This window comes from Rana temporaria, chromosome 2 (assembly GCF_905171775.1).
Source record: "Rana temporaria chromosome 2, aRanTem1.1, whole genome shotgun sequence".
Taxonomy (NCBI): domain Eukaryota; kingdom Metazoa; phylum Chordata; class Amphibia; order Anura; family Ranidae; genus Rana; species Rana temporaria.
Window position 1 is genome coordinate 437,625,916 of NC_053490.1, and position 26,460 is coordinate 437,652,375.

Below are 26,460 nucleotides of genomic sequence, written 5' to 3' on the forward strand. Positions count from 1 at the left end.
TTTCAAGAGCAGTCTAACAGAATACCTCTTAAATTCCCAGTTCCCATTGGTAGACCATACCCTTCACCCTTTTCTGGCTGTGACCTTATTCTCTTTATTTTGTTAAACTGGCGCAGAATGGGCTAGATCCCACAAAAGGGATTTCTCCACTGTGTCCCCAGATCCTTTTTTTAAATGAGCATATAGAATGTTTGTTATTCATGGACTATATTTTTTAGCTGTGATAACCTGCCTGTAGCATCTTGGCTTGTCGCACATATCCGGTTGTTGTCCACACAGATGTGCAAAGCAATTTGGCCTGTCCTATTGGGTTTTTGAAGGACATCATCTCTTCAGATCTACACTTGATCTTCTGTAGGTGATATTACTGGAGACTCCAGAATAGATGGCACTATTAAGTCGCTTACCTTAAAGGGGGAACTCCACTTTATTGGGGAAACAATGGCAAATAAACAAGTCGTATTGCAATTGAATGTTATTAAAAATTACCCTTTTTCAATCTGCAGTGCTGTGATTTTCTGTAAAGTGCAGTCCAATGTGGCTACCTGGAGGTCTTCTGTACACAGAATGTCTCCAGATACATATATTCCTGCTTGTGTGATTGGCTCACTGATTTTTCCCAGAAGTCTACACAAGTAAGATATCGGGCATCCCCTGCAAGAAAAATGTAATGTTTTTGGTAAGCTACTCCCAATAGGAAATAACATCTAAAGGGATGAAGACCCTGCAGTTTTCCACATTGGAGCCCTGAAACTGCACCAGCTGGTTGATAAATATGAAACCACTTCCATTAGGCTCACTTAGCATAGGGGCACAGACGAATAAACCGCGATTTTCTTCAGAATAATAAAAGGTAGGAATCCTTGCAATGTACATAGATCACCCAGAGTGGATTTTTTTATTTATTTTTTTTCTCAACAAAAGTGGAGTTGTGCTTTAAAAGTGGACCTTTTTAATTAAACCCCCCCTTATGGCTGGAGTCTGCCACCTATGTCAAGACATTGCCCATCTCCAACTTGCCTTTCTGGTGTTCCTTGGACATCGGTTCTCTTCTGCTTCTGGTCCTTTTTTCTTTCTTTCATGCCTGCAGGAAAACTGACATCTCTGCACCATGGTGTGAATGAGGCCTTTAAAGTGATCCTTAAGGCAGAAGTTTTTGTTTTTTTACCTTGGTACATTCTTTGTATTGGGTAAAAAAAAAACTGTTAACCAGCTCCCTTCCTAGCCCCCCCCCCCCTTTATACTTTCCTTACCACACTGTACCTTAGGGCAGCCTCCCTCTTCCCCCCCCCCCCCTTTCTATCCAGACTCAGATGCAGGAGATATTGGCACCTGCTGCTGTCAATTACAGCTTGTGAGGAGGAAGCAGGGGGTGAAGTTGAGATGTTCTGTGTGTCAACAGAACACACAGTACTGCTAGCGATCAAGTATATATATATATATATATACATACATACATACATACATACATACATGCATTTCACTGTTTCCCAGTATAAATAAACCCCTTGTAGTAGTCATTATATGCTGCTAATCTTTTGTTTTTTAGCCCCATCATGACAGGTGATACAGAAAGTGTGCTGCTACTAAATGTCTTGGTGACTGCAGGTGCAGAGTGCTTGTAGCAACATGCCTAGGACAGACAAACATTCCCATAGACACACTCCTAAACCTTGTGGACAGCCTTCCCAGAAGTGTTGAAGCTGCAAACTGCTTGAGTTGGATGGGCCAACTCAATATTGAACCCTATATACTAAGACTGGGATGGCATTGAAGTAAAGGCAGGTGTCCCAATACTTTGAGAATAACAGAAGAGATGCACCATATTACCAAGAGTGGGTTCCATATTTTGTTCCCCAACCATATAAATGGTGGTTGTTATATTTACCACTGCATATACAGTAGCTGTTCAAGAATAAATTGTTAAAAAAAAACTTTACATAATTACATTTTATGCACCACACTTTGAGCTTTTTATCCGATTAATCAAAATTGGAATTGGCCAAATAATCTCATGAAATCAATCATTAGTTGCAGCCCTAATTTAATTTGTGTGTGTTTTTTTTTTTTTTTTTTTTTTTTTTGTGATGTGCCACTTTGTGTTGGTCTATAATTGTGAAGTAGAAGGAAAATGATTAAATGTTTTTCCACATTTTTTTTTTTTACAAAAAAAAATAAAGTGTGGTGTGCATTTGTATTCAGCCCCCTTTTACTGATACCCCTAACTAAAATCTAGTGGAACCAAATGCCTTCATGTGTTGCCTAATTGGTGAATAGAGTCCACCTGTGTGTAATTTAATCGCAGTATAAATACAGCTGTTCTGTGAAGCCCTCGGGGGGTTTTTGGTTGTAACATGACAATGTGGAAAATTTCAAGGGGTATGAATACTTTTTCAAGGAGTGTTGTGTGTTTTTTTTCTATATATATATATATATATATATATATATATATATATATATATATATATATATATATATATATATATATATATATATATATATAATTTCTCTATATCTAAGGTGCTGTGCCCATTTAAATCTAGTATACAGAATGATCTCTGTATGCCATACTCTATGAAGAGACTAAAAGAAAAGACAGAAATCACTTTGGGAATGTGACGTTTTCTTCCCTTGGGGAATTCTTTGTTTAGGAATGCTTGGAAGATATCGATCGTGCACAAGAGCATGGATATCCAGAACGACTAAAGAGCAAAATACTTCAGCGGCAGGCAGAGTGTTTGCAAAAGCTGAAACAATCTGGCTTCTCCAGCATTCATCTTCCCAGCACAGAAAGTATTAATCTGACTGATCCCACAAGGGAGCCTGCTGCAGATGCGTTATGTGACAGATTACAAGAGCTGAAGGTAGACAGAAACCCGAAGCTACCTAATGCTTCCAGCTCCCTAACTATGCTATTCAGTGATTCCAAAGGTCGCCACTTGGTGGCTTCTCAGGATATTGCACAAGGAGATCTCTTGATACGGGAAGAAGCCTATGTCAGTGTGATTATTCCTGACAGAAAACCAATCGGTGGTAAATCCACATGGGATATCAGTATAACGAACTGTGATCTTTATTGTCACCACTGCCTACAAAGCGGTTTGACCTTCCTACCTTGTCACAAGTGCAGTTTTGCCAGATATTGTAGTCCTAACTGTAGAGATGTGGCCTGGGAGAGGTATCACTATGTGGAATGCTCACTGGGTAGCATCCTTCTTGCTCTAGGTGTATTCTGCCACACATCACTGAGGACAGTCCTGTTGGCTGGCCTCGAGCAAGTTTCTGAGGTCTTTCACCAGGCGTTGGATGTCAAGACTAAATCTCAGGACATTGTACGGGGAACAGCTTCTAATGAGCTGTATTGTAGTGACTATAAATCTTTATTTACTCTTCAAGCACACCCTGATCTTCAGAATGAGGAGCAGAAGTTTCTTTGTGGCCTTACAAGTGCAGCTCTGTGTAAGAAATTATGTTTTGACATCCTAATAGCAAGCAAGGAAGCATCAAGTCCAAATGCAGAGACAACAGAAAAAGAGAAATCGGACATGCACATAATTGGCTCAGCTATACTCTTTCACATGCTCCAGCTCCATTGCAATGCTCAAGCAGTGACCGTCCTCCAACAGGAATATGATGGTAATTATTGGGATGCTTTTCTTGTATGTTTATATAAGCAAAGTCTCCAAAAACCTATTTGATATGCGGCAATACATTTGTATTTTTGGTATTAAAGGAAACATGTTACACGGTATAAAAAAAATTTGTAAAGCAGGTTAAAGTTGTAGAATTCATTCATTCTACTGTGAGAGTTTGGGGGTCCCGATCAATAGCTAGCCAGCCATCTTGGTAATTTTTTTTTTTTTTTAAATCAAAAATGGGCAAAGTAACTTCCCTTTAGCGTAAACTAAACAAAAACGGTCCATACACGTCTGGTACAAAAACAAGATTCAGCTCACCGCCAGCATAATCCTGTCCCACAACAGGGTTTAAATTTCTTGCCTGCTTCAGGGGTCCCGGAAGGTCACAAAAGCCCAGCAACGACCCTGTAGCCCAAACGGTCCTCTACTCACCTCATGGAGACCTGCTGGCTGCTTCCTGCCCTTTTCAGCAATCTCTTGCAGGTGGGTTAACCCGTTCAGCATCAAAGTTTTGTTCATATTGTTGAAGGCTCTTTACCACCCAAAATCTCTGCAAGCCTCAGAATTTTCAGAAAACATATGAGGACTTCATAAGCCTTTTACTGAGTCACTTTCCCTCTTTACTGTAACCCCTCACCCTGCGCAGGTGAGAATCCCTGAGTAGTCCAAACTGCTACTTGTCAACCATGTTAAAGGGACCACAACCCACACAGACGTGTACCTCCCATCTGTAGCATCCTGTACATTGCATACATTTTTACATTCAGACTGATGTAAAGCAGAGGAAAGCAATCTGTTATTGAAACCTTTGGTTTCTGGCCACACACTTGAACACTAAAGAGAAAAAAAAAATAACATACATGTCATACTTGCCTCCACTGTCCAGCTCGTTTCGCACAGAGTGGCGCCGAACCTGGTCTTCTGGGGTCTCTCGGCGCTGTCTCGGTTCCTTCATGCGAGCGAGCTTGCATGGTGGTGAGTTCTTGCTGGCGCGCTCCATTGATACAGCCGGCGGCTATAGCCGCTCACTGTATCACTTGGCACCGCCCCTCGGCGTGCCGCATCATTGGATGTGATTGACAGCAGCTCGAGCCAATGGCTGCACTGCTTTCAATCAACCAATGAATGAGCCGAGAAGCGTTCAAGGTAAATGGGGGGGGGGGGGCACTAATCCACAGATGCTTTTTCACCTTAATGCATTAAAGTGAGAAAACTTTTACCTTTTTTACAACCCCTTTAAAATCTAATTTTACAATACCCTTCAGATTTACTAACCTATTTTAGTGCGAGAGCCTTACTGATTAGCTATAAATTAAAAATGATCTCTCCTTGAGTATAATGATGTTTGGTAGCCTTATGGGATTCACATTTTTAAGTGGTTGTAACCCCCCCCCCCCCCCCGCCCCCTTATGCAGGTTTAGGAGATATCCGGGGTAGCTACGGGTAAGCCTTTTTTTGTTAACTGGCTCATGCGTAATGTTGGTTTAGCAGGGTATACACAGGATTTTACATGGGATTGTTTGGGATAGCATGCTATTACCAGCCATGTGATTTGTATTTTAAATGTAACATTATTTTTTATTTCTAGAGTCTGCTGCCTCACTAGTACAAAGTAACAAGTTCTCCCGTCTCGCTACTGCAGTTTTTCCAGTTCTAAGCTTGTTAAACCATTCATGTGAACCAAACACAAGTGTATCCTTTCAAGGTAGATGTGCAATGGTTAGAGCTTGCAGAACTATCGGAAGAGGGGAGGAGGTGGTCCACTGCTATGGTGAGTATTTTAATTCAAGATTAGAAAAATCTTCATATTCAAAAAAAAAAATGATTTCCGTTTTTTACAGTCTATACTGTTAAAGTGGTTCTATACTTAAAGTATTACTAAACCCACAACAGTAAAATAAGTGTTTATGCAGGCAGAGGTGTCAAACTGGCAGCCCTCCAGCTGTTGCAGAACTACAAGTCCAATCATGCTTTTACCTGTTAGCCTTGCTTGACACCTGTGCAGTAGCATGCTTGTAAAACTCTGTGGAACCTAAGGGGTTAAACCTCTATTTCTCTTATCGTCTGTGGACGGACACAGCTCCTTAAATCGTGACAAGTGGGTTATGTTCCCTGTTTACAGGAGAGGACTTTGTTTTGTTTTTTTACATTCATTAACCACTTAAGCCCCGGACCAATATGCAGCCTAAAGACCCAAGGTGTTTTTACAGTTCGGGACTGCGTCGCTTTAACAGACAATTGCGCGGTCGTGCGACGTGGCTCCCAAACAAAATTGGCGTCCTTTTTTCCCCACAAATAGAGCTTTCTTTTGGTGGTATTTGATCACATCTGCGGTTTTTAGTTTTTGCGCTATAAACAAAAATAGAGCGACAATTTTGAAAAAAAAGCAATATTTTTTACTTTTTGCTGTAATAAATATCCCCCAAAAACATATATAAAAACATTTTTTTTCCTCAGTTTAGGCCGATACGTATTCTTCTACCTATTTTTAGTAAAAAAAATCGCAATAAGCGTTTATCGATTGGTTTGCGCAAAATTTATAGTGTTTACAAAATAGGGGATAGTTTTATTGCATTTTTTTTTTTTTTTTTTACTACTAATGGCGGCGATCAGCAATTTTTTTCGTGACTGCGACATTATGGCGGACACTTCGGACAATTTTGACACATTTTTGGGACCATTGTCATTTTCACAGCAAAAAATGCATTTAAATTGCATTCTTTATTGTGAAAATGACAGTTGCAGTTTGGGAGTTAACCACAGGTGGCGCTGTAGGAGTTGGGGTGCACCTAGTATGTGTTTACAACTGTTTGGGGGTGTGGCTGTAGGAATGACGTCATCGATCGTGTCTTCCCTATAAAGGGAATGACGCGATCGATGCGCCGCCATAGTGATGGACGGGGAAGCCGTGTATACACGGCTCTCCTCGTTCTTCAGCTCCGAGGAGCGATCGCGACGGAGCGGCTATAAACAAATAGCCGCGCCGTGGTCCCGGATCGCTCCCCGAGCGGACCCGACCTCCGCATGTAGCGGGGGGGGTCCCGATCGGACCCCCCACCCGCTAATAGGCGAGGACGTACCTATACGCCCATGTGCCTGTACGTGCCATATTGTGGACGTATATGTACATGGGCTGGTCCTTAAGTGGTTAAACTCTCCAACATGTTATCCTATGTGTCCATGTTTTAGTGTAAAGGAATCTGATCTTTTTAGGACACCACAACTCATTTTAACATGCTACCCTGGCTTGTAGTGCTTTATGTGACTAAAAATGGTGCGTGTTTAATTTGTTATCCATCCTGGTGCATTGGCAGCCTATTGATTTTTTTAATAAACTGCCTTAACATTCCACACTAACACACAACAATGCACATTAATGCAGAGCACTGGAATAGACAGGTGAGCTTTTAAATATATACCGCAATTGTTTTTGCTTCGCAGTGTAGCAAAAATGATCTCGGCTATATAGGTGTTCTGCATGGAAATGTGGTGATACAGCGCTGTCTGTTTACATTAAATGTGAACAAATTACCAATAATGCTGAAACTTAAAATGTGAGACACACACAAAAAATAGACATATATATATAAAATAGGGCTGTTACTGATTTAAAATTTTCTGGTTCGACTAATTTCGATTAATTATAACGCACATACAGATCCAACTACTTTTAGCTGATCTCCTTGTATTGCAACTCTGCATTAGTCAGTGGTAAATATAGTATACACTATATACAATCCCCCAACACTAGTTAGTTTCCACAATCCATGACTTAACCACTTCCCGCCCGGCCTATAGCCGATTTACGTCCGGGAAGTGGTTATGAAATCCTGACCGGACGTTCCAGCGCGGCGATCGGTGATGCGGGGTGTCAGTCTGACACCCTGCATCTCCGATCTCGGTAAAGAGCCTCCGGCGGAGACTCTTTACCACGTGATCAGCCGTGTCCAATCACGGCTGATCACGATGTAAACAGGAAGAGCCGTCGATGGCTCTTCCTCACTCGCGTCTGACAGACGCGAGTAGAGGAGAGCCGATCGGCGGCTCTCCTGACAGGGGGGGGTTCGCGCTGATTGTTTATCAGCGCAGCCCCCCCCTCGGATCGCCACATGGACCACCAGGGAAGCCCACCCTGGATCACCAGGGTGGGCAAAAAAAAAAAAAAGTCTAAAAAAAAAAAAAGCATTGAAAAAAAGATGCCAATCAGTGCCCACAAATGGGCACTGACTGGCAACCTGGCAAAATCAGTGCTGCCCCACAGTGTCCATCAGTGCCACCCCACAGTGCCCACCTATCAATGCCCATCTGTGCCACCCATAAGTATCCATAAGTGCCGCCCATCTGTGCCGCCTATGAGTGCCCATCTGTGCCGCCTATGTGTGCCCATCTGTGCCGCCTATGTGTGCCCATCAGTGCCGCCTATGTGTGCCCATCAGTGCCGCCTATGTGTGCCCATCAGTGCCGCATACCAGCGCCGCCAATCAGTGCCACCTCATCTGTGCCCGTCAGTACTACCTCATCGATGTCCATCAGTGCCATCTCATCGGTGCCCATTAGTGCCGCCATATCAGTGCCCGTAATTGAAAGAGAAAACTTATTTACAAAAAAATTAACAGAAAAAAATAAAAACGTAATTTTTTTTCCAAATTTTCAGTCTTTTTTTAGTTGTTGCGCAAAAAAAAAAAATCGCAGAGGTGATCAAATACCACCAAAAGAAAGCTCTATTTGTGGGGAAAAAAGGACGCCAATTTTGTTTGGGTACAGTGTAGCATGACCGCGCAATTGCCATTCAAAGTGCGACAGTGCTGAAAGCTGAAAATTGGCTTGGGCGGGAAGCTGCGTAAGTGCCTGGTATTGAAGTGGTTAAAAATCAGAGCAAAAACAAACAATGAGGACATGATACCAGGACTGCAGTAAGGTAAAGGAAGCTATTTAGCTAAAAAAAAAAAATCCTTTAGTGACCCTTTAACTTCACAGTTCACACAAATACGTCTTAAATTCAAAATGTAGCACTGACGTAAGTAATTTTTTCTTATTAAACTTTTTAAGAAAAATGTAGAAAGTTAGTTTAACTTTAATTTATAAAACGTATCTAGTATATTGACTGTCAGTCACTTTATAGTAGGCAAGTAGGTATCGCTTTAGCCAGTCATGCAGACATACCAGAGTGTTTACATTTTCTGGAAGCAGACATGATCGCATTTTATTGACAATATACCCTGAAGAACTGAACAGTCTTTCACACGGAACAGATGTTGCCGATACACAAAACTGCTTAGGACAGGAAAACGATGGTTCTTTTTGCCCCCTTCCCCTGATGGAGTCTGATGCATCCTCCTGCTCCACAGATGCAAAGGTACCTCAATCCAATGGGTGCAGTTTGCTCGCATCCAGCAGGGTAAGTCTCACTGTCCAGGCTGTCCAGTGACGTCAAAAATTTTGATCGATCAAAAAAATTAAAGATTAATCTTTAATTTCCCCAGCCCTAATATAAAAACAAGCTGCGCATTGAAGGTGAAAATATCCAAGAAAACCAATATAACTAAGTGAAGACATATGTTGTCGATATTTCTGGTATCGCAACACAAACGGGTTGCCCTATTTGCAATAAATTCTAATGTGTTCCAATATAAAATGAGCAAGTGAATGTTCTGTTTTTCCAAAAAAACACATCAGATGGTGGTTTGAAAAAGGCTAAAGATGTACAGTGCTCCTATAGGTAAGTTGGTGACTTCAAACCAGAGCAAACCAAGGAAAAGTGATGTAATAGGAAAGAAATCCTCCACCTTCTAAATGACTGCCTCTTACCGAAGATGAAGATCCCAACTAGAGATCTTCTGTAGATATATGGCCGCCTATAACTCAGCCTGTGGGTCTATGCATCTGGATGTCGTTTCTTCGGCAATAAATCGATTCCCAACCACTCACGAGCAGTCATGTATGATCAGGGCCAGGCGAGGAAGAAAGAAATATATAAAATTGGTTAAAATTATACTTGCCGTGTGAAGATAAAAAATCACATGTGAAAATTTTATAGCCGACCAGCTAACACAGCCAGTTCACTCCGGGACTCTTTGTGTAGTGATGTCATCAGCACGCCGCTTCTCCCTATGCCGTTTCGTCAAAACTGACTTCGTCCTGGGGCCCACAGAACATTCACTTGCTCATTTTATATTGGGACACATTAGAATTAATTGCAAATAGGGCAACCTGTTTGTGTTGTGATACCAGAAATATCGCAACATATGTATTCACTCAGTTATATTTGGTTTTCAATAGGGGCGCTCCTGACTCCCGCGTGCGTGCCCAGCGGTCGCGATCACCGCCGGGCACCCGCGATCGCTCGTTACAAAGCGAGAACCGGGAGCTGTGTGTGTAAACACACAGCTCCCGGTCCTGTCAGGGGAGAAATGCCTGACCGTCTGTTCATACAATGTATGAACAGCGATCAGTCATTTCCCCTAGTGAGTCCACACACCCAGGGAACATACTTAACCCCTTCCTCGCCCCCTAGTGTTAAACCCTTCCCTGCCAGTGGCATTTTTATAGTTATCAATGCATTTTTATAGCACTGATCGCTATAAAAATGCCAATGGTCCCAAAAATGTGTCAAAAGTGTCCGACGTGTCCGCCATAATGTCGCAGTACCGAAAATTTCACCTACTTATAATGCAGCTCCATGCAGTTGTACCACTAATGTATTTTCCATTCTAAGGAAAAATTTATTCGGAAGGATTTTTGGGCTATAAGACGTGCAGAGAATTTTCGTCGCCCTAAGTTTGGCCCAGTCTTTCATTTTCAATAAAGGGACGCAGGAGAAGAAATTTGATGGAATTTATTTTTTCACTTAAAAGAGTAGCACAATTTTCTATAAAAAAAAAAAAAAAAAATTGCAACAAGGATAATTTTTTTTAATTCCTGAAGACCATAGCTTGTAACAAATCCTGTACATAAAATGATTGTAAAGCTTTCTCTTTGTTTAAAAATAAAATAAAAAAACTTGCCTGCTCTGTGCAATGGTTTTGCACAGAGCAGCCCAAATCCTCATCTTAAAGCGGATGTGCCATGAAAAAAAAAAATTAAAAGCCAGCAGCTACAAATACTGCAGCTGACTTTTAATATTAGGACACTTACCTGTCCTGGAGTCTAGCAGAGGACGAGCGATCGCTCGTCACTCTGCTGCTCCCCCCGCCATCCACGGTGAGGGAACCAGGAAGTGAAGCGCTCCGGCTTCACTGCCCGGTTCCCTACGGCGCATTGCGCGAGTCACGCTGCGCCTACCGATTGGCTCCCGCTGTGTACTGGGAGCCGAGCCGAGTGTTCCCAGCACACAACGGGGGGGGCGGCGGGAGGTGATGTCATGCCTGCAGTGTGGCCGGAAGTGGGTGCAAATACCTGTCTTTAGACAGGTATCTGCACCCCCCTCCCCCCTGAAAGGTGTCAAATGTGACACCGGAGGGGGGGAGGGTTCCGATCAGTGTAAGTTCCACTTTAGGATGGAGCTCCGCTTTTAAGTTTCCCCGCTGGCTCCTCTCTTCCAGCCACCACCCCCCCCATTTTTCAGACACACACAGCTCTGCTCGACCCAGCCCCCCTTTCCGCTCACAGGTTTTTATTGACAGCCAAGAGGGGAGAAGAGCTGCTACAGAGGTGCACAGAGCTGGACCTTGATCGGGGGGTGTGTGTTTTTTGTTTTTTTTTAAGTGTGTGTGTGTGTGTGTGTGTGTGTGTGTGTGTGTGTGTGTGTGTATATATATATATATATATATATGTGTGTGTGTGTGTGTGTGTGTGTGTGTGTGTGTGTGTATTAGGGTTGTCCAGATACCGATACCAGTATCGGTATCGGGACCAATACCGAGTATTTGCGGGAGTACTCGTACTCGCACAAATACCCCCGATACCTAAATAGAATACTCCCCCCCCCCCCCCCCCCGCCGCTGCCGCCGCATCGCGCCGCCGCATCGAGGGACATTGCTGCATATGTGAGGGACATGGCTAGAGGGACATTGCTGCATATGTGAGGGACATGGCTGCATATGTGAGGGACATGGCTAGAGGGACATGGCTGCATATGTGAGGGACATGGCTAGAGGGACATTGCTGCATATGTGAGGGACATGGCTAGAGGGACATTGCTGCATATGTGAGGGACATGGCTAGAGGGACATTGCTGCATATGTGAGGGACATGGCTAGAGGGACATTGCTGCATATGTGAGGGACATGGCTAGAGGGACATTGCTGCATATGTGAGGGACATGGCTAGAGGGACATTGCTGCATATGTGAGGGACATGGCTAGAGGGACATGGCTGCATATGTGAGGGACATGGCTGCATATGTGAGGGACATGGCTAGAGGGACATGGCTGCATATGTGAGGGACATGGCTAGAGGGACATGGCTGCATATGTGGGGGACATGGCTGCATTTGGGGACACATTTAAAAAAAGTATCGGTATTCGGTATCGGCGACTACTTGAAAAAAAGTATCGGTACTTGTACTCGGTCCTAAAAAAGTGGTATCGGGACAACCCTAGTGTGTGTGTGTGTGTGTGTATATATATATATATATATATATGTATGTATATATATATATATATATATATATATATATATATATATATATATATATATATATATATTGCTAAACAAAGACAAGAGGATTGCTCAGAGCTGTATTAACTCTTTGTGGCAAGAATGGGCACAAATGACTTGACATCCTCCCAAGTCTTCATTGAAATTTTTTTTTTTTTTCACAATTACATCCACTTTAATGTAGAAAAAGCATTAAAGCAGAGTTCCGACTAGAACAAAAATAAGTCCACAGCTACAAATACTGCAGCTGCTGACTTTTAATAATCATACACTTGCCTGTCCCAGGGTCCAGCGATGCGGGGAACAAAGTCCCACTCCTCTTTGCGGCGTCAGCATTGTCGCTGTGAGGGGGGAGAGGTGAACTTCCTTCCGGAGCCCCGGGAGGGAGTGGGAGCTGGAACCCTCTAACTTGTTGACGCCAGAATAATGCATATATGCTTAGCTGGTGGGCCGGTGTGGCCCGCTGCCACATATATGGGTTTGCTGAGTTTATTTCCAGCACAGTGATCGAGCTGTCATCGACGGCTCCCAGTTACTGTTTACAATTGGGGACCAGTGGGATGGGCTACTAATTATTTGACCACTGACACTCAATCACAGCAGTTGCATCAGTAACTACTCCTTTACGTATTGGGATCCAGTGTAAGGACCCCTGGAAGGCGTGGGTGTGGGGGTTAATCCTGGCCAACAGTATGTCCTTTGCCTGCATATTTGGTGCTATAAGGTGTCCCTCTTTCTCATCTCATAAAGTTGGTAGGTACGAAGACACCTGTCCAAGTGGGGATTTCATCCCTTTTTCTGTTGTAATTCCGGGTAGATGTAAGTAATGCCCCTTTTTACTGCTGTTAATATTTGTATATTCTATAGGACCACACAAGTTACGAATGGGCTTTGAAGAAAGACAAAAGTTGCTGAGGGACCAGTATTTCTTCGTCTGCCAGTGCAAGGGCTGCACAGAGGAGCAGGGACCCACACTTAAAGCTTCATGTGAATTCTGCTGTGAGAAGTGTCTTGCTGCGTTGGAGGTATTTTTACAACATAGGGAATTCTAGCGCATCTTTTCTAGTATATACAATGCATATAACGTTGTTTTTTTGTTCCCCCCCCAAGGGAGATGATGTACTGCACTGTTTCAATGTGTCCTGTTCACACACTGTAAGAAGACAGCAGCTGGTCCTCAGGTTGCAGAATCTTCAACAGACTGTTCAAAAGGCTCGAGAGCACATACAGGACGACCATGCAGGTGACGGCTCAATTAACATTACAGCACACATTAGTGTTAATTGGTCAGAGAAATGAGATGTTGTATTTCATATGGGTGACAGGGGTAATGGAATCTAATTGCTTGTAATTTAAAAAATCTGATACATTTACAATGAGATTAAAAGCCTCCTTTGCTTATTAAATATTTGTAGAGCTGCAGTGCGGGTATTTAACCACTGACCCCAAAAGGATTTGCCCCCTTCCTGACCAGGCCATTTTTTTGCAATACGGCACTGCGTCGCTTTAATTGACAATTGCGCAATCGCACGTTCTACCCAAACAATTTATGTTCTTCCCCCACCCCCATGCAAATATAGCTTTCTTTTGGTGGTATTTGATCACCTCTGCGGTTATTTTTTGCGCTATAAAAAAAAATTGAAAAAAAAAAACTATTTTGTACTTTTTGCTATATTAAATATCCCAAAAAACGAATTTCTTCATCAGTTTAGGCCGATATGTATTCTACATATTTTTGGTAAAAAAATAAATAATCAATAAGCGTATATTGATTGGTTTGTGAAAAAGTTATGGCGTCTACAAATTTATTTTTTCTTTCTAGTAATGGTGTGTGTGTGTTTTTTTTTATTTTAATCAGGACTGCGACATTGCGGCAGACAAATCGGTTAACACTAGGGGCGATCAAGAGGTTAACTGTGTTCTAACTGTGGGGAGGGGGTTGGGACTGACTCAGTGTTTTTATATACTAGGAACACACGATCTGTCTCTCTTCCCCTGACAGGACGTGGATCTGTGTGTTTATACACACAGTCGCGTTCCTGCTCTGTCACGAGAGATCACGGGTAACCGGCATACATCAGTGGGCGGGTGCCCCTTCTAGATCGTTTTAAAGGAGCGACGTATACCTACAGCGATTTGCGCAGCCGTGCTAACCTGGCGCAGTATAACTGCGGCGGCTGGTCGGCTAGCGGTTAAAGAATAAAACAACTGGGTTAAACTACATTTCGTAGTAATAGCGCTAATTATAGGTCGACCGGTATGGGTTTTTCTCTGGCCGATCCCGATTTTTAGAAATCGGGGGGGGGGGGGGGGGGATACAATGGCTGATATATGATGCCGGTTTTTCTTTTTGGCAGGTGGCACTGGCAGGTTTCACACTGAGCTGATTTTTCAGTTTCACAGTTACACTATATGTAACTTAATGCAGAGAGAGTCCAGCTGTCAAAATTCATCGGTGATGTCGGGGGTGGGCAGGGCCTTACAGCTATCAAACACCAGCCAATGATTGGGCTGCTTAAAGAGGGCGGGGCTACATGTAGTGGCCCGCCCAGATCCCATCTCATTGGTTGGTGTTTGATAGCTGCTGGGTCCCGCCCACCCCCAACATTACTGTGGAATTTCTCTCTCTTTTTCTCTCTCTTTTTCTCTCTCTTTTTCTCTCTCTTTTTCTCTCTCTTTTTCTCTCTCTTTTTCTTTCTTCCCCATCATTGGGAAGTAGTAGAGAGTCTAACAGAAGCTTATTATTAGTTTTATTTTCTGAAAGCAGAGGCCCTGAAGAATAACATTGCTGTTGTTGCAATGTCACATTATATTTGAGCAGCTGTTTATCAAATGCAATACCCAAGTTTTTGGTCAATTTTAAAGGATGATGTTGTACCAATTAAATAGATGCCAAACATGTCACAATTTTAAAGTTTCACATGCCCGTTGCGCTTTAAAGGCCTTTACAGGTTAATGTTTTAGAGTTGAATGTGTGCTCTGCAACTAGAATTATTGCTCTTAACTTTGACATTCCTGGTGATGCTTTGTATGGTGCAATCACTGTTTACATATGCGCGTGGGACCTACATGTGCGTTTGCATTTGTGTGTTCGAACACAATGGGACAGGGGTGCTTTACTTTTTAAATAAAACAAACAAAACATTTTATTTTTTTACACTTACAACTATATTGCTGTCACAAAAGATGAACTACATCCCCTGTAAAAGCTTGGGCAGCAAGAAGTACTTTTGACTGACAGATCTGGGGTCTGTTACACCCCAATCCCTCCTCTGCCCTCCAAAGCAGCTGATCAAACAAGAAAGCCCATCTTAAGTTGAAAACGTTGGTACTAGGATCATGGCTGCAGCCTTGATCCTGGCATAACCATTTCCAATTCAAGGTGTGTGTGTGTGTGTGTGTGTGTGTGTGTGTGTGTGTGTGTGTGTGTGTGTGTGTGTGTGTGTGTGTGTGTGTGTGTGTGTGTGTGTGTGTGTGTGTGTGTGTGTGTGTGTGTGTGTGTGTGTGTGTGTGTGTGTGTGTGTGTGTGTGTGTGTGTGTGTGTGTGTGTGGTGTGTGTGTGTGTGTGTGTATGTATCTCATAATATTAGAATATCATCAAAAAGTTAAATTTATTCTAGTAATTCAATTCAAAATGAAACTTTTATATTTGATATAGATGTGCTAAACACAGAGTAATGTATTTCAAGCATTTTTGTCCTACTTTGGATCAGACTTTGCCCTGCGACTTGAAGTCAGAGATGTGTCCAACTTCAATGAACGGGAATCCGACTTGGATCCCCGCCAATACCAGGCACTGTGGTATGAATCTTGAGGGGGAACTTCACGCCAAATTTTGAATGAAAAGCGGCATGGGTTCCCCCTTCAAGAGCATACCAGGCCCTTGGGTCTGGTATTGATTTTAAGGGGAACCCCCCCCCCCCACACCAAAGCACCTTTTCCCCATGTTGATGAGGACAAGGGCCTCCTCCCGACAACCCTGGATGTTGGCTGTCGGGGTCTGCAGGCGGGGCGCTTATTAGAATCCGGGAGCCCCCTTTTATAAGGGGGGCCCCCAGATCCCGGCCCCCCACCATATGTGAAAGAGTATGGGTTACATCGTACCCCTACCCATTCACCTGGGGGAACAAAGTGTCAATAAAAAAAAAACACACACTAGACAGGTTTTTAAAGTAATTTTATTAGGCAGCTTCGGGGGTCTTCTTCCGACTCTCCGTGCTCTCCGGTTCTTCTCCCGCTCTCCAGTGCCTTCTTTTGCCGGGCTCCTCCGCTATCTTCTGCCAGATCTTTTTTTACTAGCGGTGGCCCGGTGTTCTCCGTCTTCTTCCTTATTATTATTATTATTATTATTATTATTATTATTATTAGATAATCAAATTTTCTGAGATGCTGAATTTTGGATTTTCGCTAGCTGCCATAATTGTCAAAATAAAAAATGCTTGAAATATATCACCCTGTGTGTGTGTGTGTGTGTGTGTGTGTGTGTGTGTGTGTGTAACTTATCTGTATAAAATATGTCTTGTGTGTTTGTTTTTTACTGTATTTATGTACTGTATTTCAGAAGAAGTTTTCAGTTTAATCATTTTAAAGACTAAATCTTTTCTGACACTTGTTGCTTACAATTAAAAATCCTGTATGTACTGTTACTTTTGTTTTTTTTGCATAGACCCTAGGGAATAAAAAAAGCGGTTGTTGCAATATTTTATGTCGCACGGTATTCGCGCAGCGGACTTTCAAACGCAATTTTTGGGGGAAAAAATACACTTTTATGAATTCCAAAAAACGAAACACTTTTTTTTTTTTTTTCCTTCGTCCAAAAGTTTTGAGTTGCCTTTTTTGTGCCCGATTTCCCTTACTGAAAATGGCGGGGGCAGCACCCGAGAGCCGAGGGAGAGATCGGCTTCGGGTGCCGATATAGCAGGCGTGCTGGACAGGTAAGTGTCCATATATTAAAAGTCAGCAGCTGCAGTATTTGTAGCTGCTGACTTTAATAAAAAAAAAAAATTTCTGCTTTCACACTGTAGCGGACAGGCGTTTGACGGTAAAACGCCGCTAGTTTTAGCGGCGCTTTACCATCATTTTACCGGCGCTATTTGGCTGCTAGCGGGGCGCTTATAACCCAGCTAGCGGCTGATGAAGAGGTTAAATGCGCCCGTGTAGCACCGCTGCAGAAGTGCTTTTCAGGCGCTTTGGCAGCAGTGCCCATTTATTTCAATGGGCAGGAGTGGTGGAGGAGCAGTATACACCGCTCCAAAGATGCTGCTTGCAGGACTTTTTTTTTTTTTACATCCTGCCAGCGCACTGCCTCAGTGTGAAAGCCCTCGGGCGTTCACACTAAGACTGCAGGGGAGCCGTTTTGCAGGCACTTTACAGGCGCTATTTTTAGCCCAAAAGCACCTGAAAAACACCCCAGTGTGAAAGGGGTCTGTTAGATTTTATGAGATGAAGGGGACATTTAAAAAAAAAATCTGCATCATATATCGGCCACCTCAATTTCTAAATATTGGCACTGGCCAGAGAAAAACCCATATCGGTCGACCTCTAATTCCCACCAATCTTTTTAGCTGAAAATGCACTCGGTGTGTTGCTGCACTACTTCTGCCAAGTATTAAGACACAGCCGCAGGAACACAGTCTGCACCTGGGTTTTAGGGGCTCCCATATCCAGACACACAAAACCCCATCTGTTCTGCACACCATTCGATTTTGATCCATCACTTGGCAATGGTAGAACACTGGTACAAGAGAGCTTGGACAAAAAGTCTGGATAACATGCGTCCTGCACATGGCCTACAGGAAACTCAAAATTTCACTCATGGTAATGGCTATTCCTTTGTCCTGGAGCAATGTCCCATTATGACATCGCTCTCGTGATTCTAGCTCCCTCTCAGCCACGCACCAAGATGACCTGTCTGGCAAAAGATTTTTCTACAACTATGTCTGAGCGCTTTATGTTTTTTGCACTTCTTAAAGCTTCTGTTTTCAGAGGCCAGAAATGCTACATATCCTATTTTCCAATGACCCTACTCAAGAGGCAGAACATTCTTTACTTGAGGATGTTGTGTAGGAAAAATATTAAGGACCCTGATTTTATAACGGAAACCTCCAAGGATTTTCCTTCCCCCTAATTTGTTTGTTGAAGCTCTAGTCTTTTTGTCTAGCAGCATCTGATTATCAGCAGCCAAATACTGTAAGCCCAATTGAGCCTGGCTAGGTAAAAAAATACATTTCTCATTCATGCACAGATTGTGCACTTTTTGAGGACTGGCCTAATCCATACTCATATTCACTCCTAATCTTTGTGCTGAAATTGATCCTATGGAAATTTTATTTCAAGACGAAATGGGCCGTTCTGGTGTTGGATCCTGTAATTTCAGTTTCTTATAAGCACCTTGCAGTTCATAGTGAGGATATCCCCTCCCTTAAAATTAATGAATGAAGCATACAGTATCCAGCTATAGTGTGCACTTGTCTGTCTAAGGCACCTAGTGTGATTTCTGTCTCAGAAGTGACTACAGATAGCAGTAGAATCACAGATGAGAGTCTATGGATCACAACAGATAGTCTCAGGCCATCCAGCACACAACAGGTGATGGACAGCCTCAATTGTTCATTTTTACCCACTAGACGGCGTAGAGGGGGTGTGACATTTCCCTCCACTCGGCTGTCAGATCAGTCAGCTTCCTGCTCTATGCTGTGCAATGTGACATCAGATCCCCTCCCTCTTCAGCTCAGGAATGTTGTGTAAACTGTGTACGATGAATAGCTATAGAGTAGGGATTTCGGTACAACTTTTTTAGGAGAATTTGTTAAATCACCTGAGGCTAGTCGCTTCAGTGGGATCATGTAAGGATTTTCAACCACTTTAAGACTAATGTTGCTTTTGAAAGCCCTCTTAAGCCCCTTTGTCCTTGCAGGTCCAGCCCTACAGCCAGCAATTGCTGTTATATTGATTTGCCAGACTATTGCTAACTGGACAAGACAAATGAATAAATACTAGGAACCTGTGTTTAATTACTCTGAGGATGACATCCGCAATGATGAAAAGAGCAGCCTTTTTGTTTGTGTTGATCCTAAAGCAGGGAGAGGCAGCCTTGGGGAGGTGGAGATCTACGTGAACAAAATTGGGGAGATCAAAGATCACTAGGCTGCGGCACCCAGTATTTAGGGATATAAACTAGCGAAGGTAAGGCAGTTTTGAAAAGAACTTAGAAAAGTATAATACAAATGTCAATGGTAAAAATAACCAGTAATTCACAAGTCGGAATAAGTTGCATGAAGCTTGCAGGTCAGGAGTAAGTCACGCAGAGCTCACAAGTCGGGGGTAAGTCATGCACAGAGGTTAGGAGTAATTTGTGCAGAGTTCATAGGTCAGGTGATTATGTTGTGCAGAGTTCCCAGGTAAGGAGTAAGCTATGCAGAGTTCCCAGTTCAGGAGAAAAGCCGGCCATACATGGATCGAAATTCTGCAGGTTCAGAAGGTACCAGCCAAACATAAGTCATAAGCGATAAGTCGATGTATTAATTAAATTATGTACAACCAAAAGTCAGGTTTTTCCTGAACAATTTACGCCGCTGATTAGACGGCAAGACTAATTCTGTCAGCAAGGAAGACTCCCTGCGCTGGGGGAGAGATTCCCCATCAATTCTAACTGCGTTGATGAGGGAATCCCAATTTTATTTTTTTTAACCCCCTGCCAACTGTGTCCCCTCATCCTCTTCTCAAAGTGCCCCCTAGAAAGCCTTTGTGCTGAGGGGGCACTAGTGCGGGCATGCTCACAAGACAGGCTGTGCACATCCATAGACACGCACACAGCGCAGCTTGGTCATGCCCAACCCCTCCCCCCTGCTTTCCTTACAGGATTTGATTGACATCAACAGGAATGGCTCCAGCTGCTCTCAGACTCCTGTGAGAGCAGGAAGAGGGGCTTAGGCTGGGTTCACACTTGTCCGACAAACGGTCCTACATTGGGAGCTTCATGTAGCATGACGTGTGAAAATCAATGTTTCCCTATGAGAGCTGTCTTAACTGGTCCTACACAAGTCGGTCCGACTTTGAAAATGCTCCCTGTACTACTTTGGTCCTACATTGATCCTACTTCAGCCCATTGAATATCATTGAAGTCGGACCAAAGTAGTATCCTGTTCATGAAAGTAGGATGGATGTAGGACCAATGTAGGATCAATGTAGGACCAATGTAGCAGAGCAAAGTAGGATGAAAGTAGTGTAGTAGTGTGAACCCAGCCTAAGAGCTGCAGAAGATCACAACACTAGCTCAATGGAGCACTCAGGACTCTGTGTTGAGGGGATGTGGGGGAGTAGCTAGTGAAAGGTCTTTTTACCTTTTTTTTATTGCAGAAAATGAATTAAGGTAAAAAACCTTTTGTGTTTAGAACTACTTTAAGGAAGGAAAGCCCACTTCTTGTAAGGGGTATCATCATATCTGAAAGATGTATTTCGATTGGTGTTAGCAAAGAGACCTCTATTCTCACCATTGTTCTCTTCCAATCGGGACTGGACCACAAATTGGCCTGAAAGCTCTGGTCTTGGCCTTGCCATTATGTTCTGTGACCCATAACCTTACTTTCCTTGATAAAGGCCTTTGGAAAAGGAGTTGCTTTCATTGTCCCACCTCGTTGGATGCTAGTGACGCCATGGAACCTTTCCTTGGTACTTTCGGTCCTACAAAAGGCTTTGGTTGTACAGCTTTTCCAGGCAGCTATTTAGACATAGCTTTTGATGTGTTTTACCAAGTTGATGATCAGGCTTCAGCTGATGTCAGTTTCAGCCACACAGTTTTTTTTATAGGCTGTTTAAGCTTGACTGAATGTATATAAAAATAATACAATTAGTGGGTCTAAAATTTGCCAGCAGAAATGCAACAAACAAAGTCCTAAAACCAGTAATAAAGTTGTCCCAATTTGTTTTATCATATTTCAGCACAGATGGTGACTTTTTTGTGACTGCTTTCCACCACCATATTTGCAGTGCAAGTAGTGAGACGTCAAAGCCCTCTTACAAGATATCAGATCTCAGGATGTACAGTAGGGGTGATTTTAGACACAGCCCAAGCCAGAATTTTCATGGGACTCCTGGCTTCTTCAGAGGCAAAAAAAATAAAAATAATTTTGATTTGGCCTCTGAAGAAGCTGGGAAAAGTCTGGTGAAACCGGTTAGGTGATTTTTATGTGACCACCTCTGATGTGACCACAATAATATCACCCTGAGTATTTGAAGCATGGCACAACTTGTGATGACCAAGCATTGAATTTGAAGCACCCCAGGACCAAATAAGTACCCATTCAATGTTTTATCTTGAAGGAATAGTGACTGTGTAACAACCTACTTAGTCCGGATTATGCACTCCACAGGAATCTTATTGGTAGCCCAGTGCTCTACAAAGACTACATTTATTTTTAGGGAGGTAGTCTAGGATACAGAGTGACTTTAAGATTGAATATATGAAAGATGCTTCACTTTCAAATCTTGTTCTTGACCTTTGAACCTTTTCTAGACCACTACTAACAGCCTCCGGAAACATTTAATCCAGTATTTGGTTGTCTTCACCATTTGCTATTGGTCTGTGTTCATTTGGAGCTGGACTTTGGTGCAACATCCATGCTTTCTGTGGTTCATCTTCACTCTTTTACCTCACAGGACTATTGCCAGGTTCCAGGGTGTACAATTCCATCTGTTTCTTCTCTTAAGTAGCTCAGTGCTAATATAGAGGAGATTGTATACAGCGCACTAGCACTTATGGTTCTACAATACAACTAGAGGTTGTCACATTCTTTTAGCAGTGTATGTGTTTTGTCATATGTGTGTTTTTATATGTAGTTTTTCATACCATTAAACGTTTGGCCTTATTGATATGTATGTTTGGCTGTGAGTATTTTTGTTTGGTCAATCGAGGAGGCGATTGAGCTAAATTAAGTTTTTTTTATTCTTGAGTTACACATATGATTTTTGCCAAAAGCTCCTGCTGCTATCCTTTTTCCCTTCCTTATCTATTTGATGAGGATATACAAACTTTTCATATTTATTTTTCATTTATATTGGCATATAAAAGCTTTAGTTTGAGGGTTCTTTTTCGAGTTGCAAATATCAGGTTTATTTTTTTGGAAACTGTGAAAAAGAGAGACGGCATCAAACAACCTTTTGTACGCAATGCAAAGGATTTTAACCCCTTATGTTCCACAGTGAGTATAACAAACATGCTTTACTGCATATACAGACTGATTTTACTGTTACATTTTAACCTGGCAAAGGTCATATTCAAGCATTTCCATATCAGACCTTTTACCTTTTTACCTATGCATGTGGTGAAGCATCCTGATGTGTACTGATATTATTCTGTGTACAAAATTGGCAGTCTACACAGAATGACTGACTTGTTCTGCACAAGTAATACTATATGTTGGTTACCTAACTGGCACCAACCAGACAATGGTGTGGAGAAGCTTGTGTCCTATTGTTGTAAAACAGTACATTTTATATTTTCATCTACAGATGTGGCAGTAGGACTCTTAACGTCTTGTTTATCTGAAGCAGTTGAATTTCTTTCCAAGAATCATATGTTGATCGGTGAGATTTTTGATCTATTGGCACAGGGTGAAGCCGTAAGAGGTACGTTGTTAGATTTCTTACAACCTATATGACAACTTGTGTCCATCAAAACTTACTTTGAACTGTGATTTGTAGGTGACTGGGCCACAGCAGCAAGACATCTTAAAAAAAGTATCCAGATTGTGACACAGCGTTATGGGGCCTCCAGTTTGGAAGTTGGACATGAATTATTTAAGCTGGCCCAGATCCTTTTTAATGGGTAAGTGCTGTGAGGATTTAATAATTTGGCAGCCATTTTATATGTTGGGATTACTATGTATGGTTTCCATTTTAGGTGCAATGTGGCAGATGCAATGAGTACTATTGTGAAAGCCCAGCATATACTTTGCTTGCATTATGGACCGGACGATCGTTTAGTCCAAGAGCTGCATGAAATGAAGACTTGTCTGCTAGAGCTCCCTGGAATGACTGGTTCACTGGAGAGCCCAAGCCACAGCTAGGGATTAAAACACCGGACTTGGACTGTAGTCAAATCTTTAACGCTATGATGCTCTCAACAAGGCTGAAATAATTCTAAAAGTCAGGGGTACATGGCACATAAAAAGTAAATTACACCTTCCAATACATAGCTCGGTTATTCTGAAAATGGCTATTTAACAGGCACTTCTGGAAAAACACTTCGCCATGCTTGTGCTGCGAAACCCTGGTAATCTGTTTTTTTTTTCTCTTGGCAATTCAAAATTTATGATGACCATACACAAGTCTTAAGTATTTTATCTTCACTGGTTGCTATAGGTATGCCCACCATTTTCTTGAGCAAGCTTTTAAAAATTAAACCCATTATTTCGTAACAGATGTGTAGTTAGATATCTGCATCTGTCAGCACTTTGAAACTCCCAGGACACACTGGAAGTTAATGTATCTTTGTGAACCAACTGTTAAGAGAACATTCTTGGCTAATTAGACTTGTTATACCATCTACTAAAGGTGCTATTCCCTGTGCATTAATTATTTTAATAAACTACACCGCTCCAAGGCTGGGTTATTATTCCATTGATGGAATAAAGCAAGAGAGACATGATTCCTGAGCAATAAGTAATGTACTTTATTGCAATGGATTGTTCTGGCATATAGCAGAGGAGAAGAGCTCAGCTGGGACCTCACAACTTTGAAGACTTAGAATGATATAACAGAAAACTGGTTCAGCTAAATGGAATACAAAGTTATTATTCAATATTTTTCTCAAAGAAACAAGATACAAGGCAAGCACTCAATTGGAAGATGAGGATTTTTTTTCTCATACGTCTCTTGAACAGCACCCAAGTTGTTTTTTTTTCCTTATGTTCATTGAAATAAAGCTGCCTTTGTGATTTCCTTAGCGGATATATACAGACTCCGTTAAGGTGAGTAGTAGATATTGTTTAAGAGGAAGCAGTTGGAATTCAATTATAGATATGATGGGGCTATTTGATAAAGAGCTATAGACATATAACAAAGGCCCAAAAATGAAGTTGCCTAAAACAGCAAGTATTTATGAATCTTCAGAACAGGAATGTTCTGTAGAAAAGAGTTACTGGTTTAGACGTTTTTTGTTAATAGTTATTGCTTCTTAAACATAAACCAACAGGCATTTTCAATAAGGCAACTATGCAATGGGTCTTGGCCTGTAGCAGCCAACCAGTAATCACTTTTTTTTTTTGGCTGTAGTAAAGTCTGATTTGAATGTTATGGGCTCTTTGCACACACTTGTTCCTTACACTGTTTATTTTTAATCAACTATGTATACTTGCTGTTTTCTATTTAATATGATATCTATCTATACAATATCCAACCAGATGGCTAATCTATTCAAAACTAGTTTCATACAGTGCAGTGAATGAGAATCTGAGGCTGAACTTGGTGTGCCTAACCCAATTCTTCAGGGGGGTTCTAGTTGTTTCTGATTAGTGGGCAAGAGTACTCAACCAGTTTATCCTTTTGGCTGCCAATAGAATCCATAATTCATTCAATTTATATCATTTGTATAAAATGCAGCAAGATTAGCGAGAAAGTCCTTTAGGATTCATTACTTTTCCAATGAACAGGAGTGCACCGTTATCATCAGCACGAAGTACAAAGATGAATGGGTGATCCAAATGGAACTCTAGAGGGAAGTGATTGATCTGCTTGGGATCCACTTTTGGTACTTCCTCTTTTCCATCTTCGCTTAGTTCCATTGCAACCTTGTGAACGGCCTGTGTGAGCTTCACAGATTTGGAAGAAATTTTACTGAAGTCTGGAGCTGAGAAGAGTGGCTGGAGTTCTAAACAAAATTGAAAAATTACATTAGATCAAATATGGATACATGGTGACATGTTGCGGTTTTGTATTGTTTGAATAAAACTTTCTCTATGTAGCACTTCACATTCTGGGTCAGATCAAGCTAACCTGTAAATGGGCCACAAGGGAGCAATGCACAATTTTCCTCCTCCAAAACTTTACTTTTACCCATAAGGCTGATCATACATTCTACAACTTTTACAATTTTTCTTTAGATTTACCAAAACCATATAATATGAGGTCAAACCTATAATTGTTTAAGTTGTATGCAAGCCCTTGCACCACATACTGTAGGTAAATCAAACAAAAAAAAAAAAATTGTGTAATGTATAGCCAGCTTTACTGCACTTTTGTCTTGTTAAACACATCCAGACAAAAAGTATAATTTACTCAATTTACAGTTATTAAATATTTTTGTTTGTTTAAAACGGTTTCTTGAACTCTCTGTTCACATTTAGTAGCCACAGGCAAGCTGTCTGTTGAAATCAAGTTTCAATTGGTTCTGCCTTCTTGTTAAACTGAGAGGAGTGGAGTTCAACACAGGGGAAAAGCGTTCAAACAATTAATGTTGTTATGGACACAATTAAATCCAAAAACAGGAGAAGTGACCTGGTGTCTATAGGGTTGTTCTGTCTATATTATGCATCTGTATAGTACGGCACGGTATTGGTGTGCATCATAAATATTTGCACGTTTATAATGGGAATTGCTTCTAGCATCCAATTGGGTTTTGTGCATTATGTGTAGAAATTGGTTGTGGGGAATCTATTTGTAATTCAGACACATTCGTCTATTTTTGTACACTAAGCCCAAGAATTTGTAATTTGATTAGTTACAGTTCAAGATAATGTATAAAACACCGTCAAGAGAATATATAATCAGCACAGATGTCAAAACACACTATAATATTAATCCTCTGTTTTCCTTGCTTCAGAATCCTCAAATGTGTTCTGAATTCAGCTGTTACTGATACATTCTTCAATAAACTGTTTCAGTTTGACATGTGGATGGAGGAACCAATTTTAAATATATTATAGGGTTCAGAGGAGGTTACTATTTTCACACTTAATGTGTGGACAGTGAATCACTATCGGTTTTGACAAATCTGTATGCTATACCATTTGCCTTCATCTCTTGATTCTATATTAACACATATCAAGGAAGCCAATAGATCTTTGGTTAGTGTTAACGTGGACAATGCAATGATATTAAAGTAGTTGTAAACCTCAGACATGAAATATGAATAAAGCATATATGCCTCTATAGTGTGTACTTGTCTCAATTGAGAGCACCAAGTGTCATTTTTGTCTGCTGCTTGATTTCATTTATCAGCATAAAT

At 41.7% G+C, this 26,460-nt stretch overlaps 2 protein-coding genes across 3 annotated transcripts in view; one reads left to right on the plus strand and one right to left on the minus strand.

Moving 5' to 3' along the window:
* The window catches only part of SMYD4 (SET and MYND domain containing 4), a 53,008-nt gene extending 29,171 nt beyond the window's left edge, over positions 1-23,837 (plus strand). The window contains exons 5-11 of the mRNA XM_040338371.1: positions 2,652-3,636; positions 5,227-5,409; positions 13,104-13,261; positions 13,347-13,479; positions 22,746-22,862; positions 22,938-23,061; positions 23,137-23,837. Of these exons, the coding sequence (XP_040194305.1) occupies positions 2,652-3,636; positions 5,227-5,409; positions 13,104-13,261; positions 13,347-13,479; positions 22,746-22,862; positions 22,938-23,061; positions 23,137-23,302 (1,866 nt within the window). The 3' untranslated portion in view covers positions 23,303-23,837. The remainder of the gene's footprint in view (positions 1-2,651; positions 3,637-5,226; positions 5,410-13,103; positions 13,262-13,346; positions 13,480-22,745; positions 22,863-22,937; positions 23,062-23,136) is intronic.
* Positions 23,838-23,883: 46 nt separating this feature from the next.
* SERPINF1 (serpin family F member 1) overlaps positions 23,884-26,460 on the minus strand; it is a 91,411-nt gene continuing 88,834 nt past the window's right edge. For both annotated transcript variants that reach the window (XM_040338374.1, XM_040338375.1), the window contains exon 8: positions 23,884-25,104. In XM_040338374.1, the coding sequence (XP_040194308.1) occupies positions 24,842-25,104 (263 nt within the window). In that variant the 3' untranslated portion in view covers positions 23,884-24,841. The remainder of the gene's footprint in view (positions 25,105-26,460) is intronic.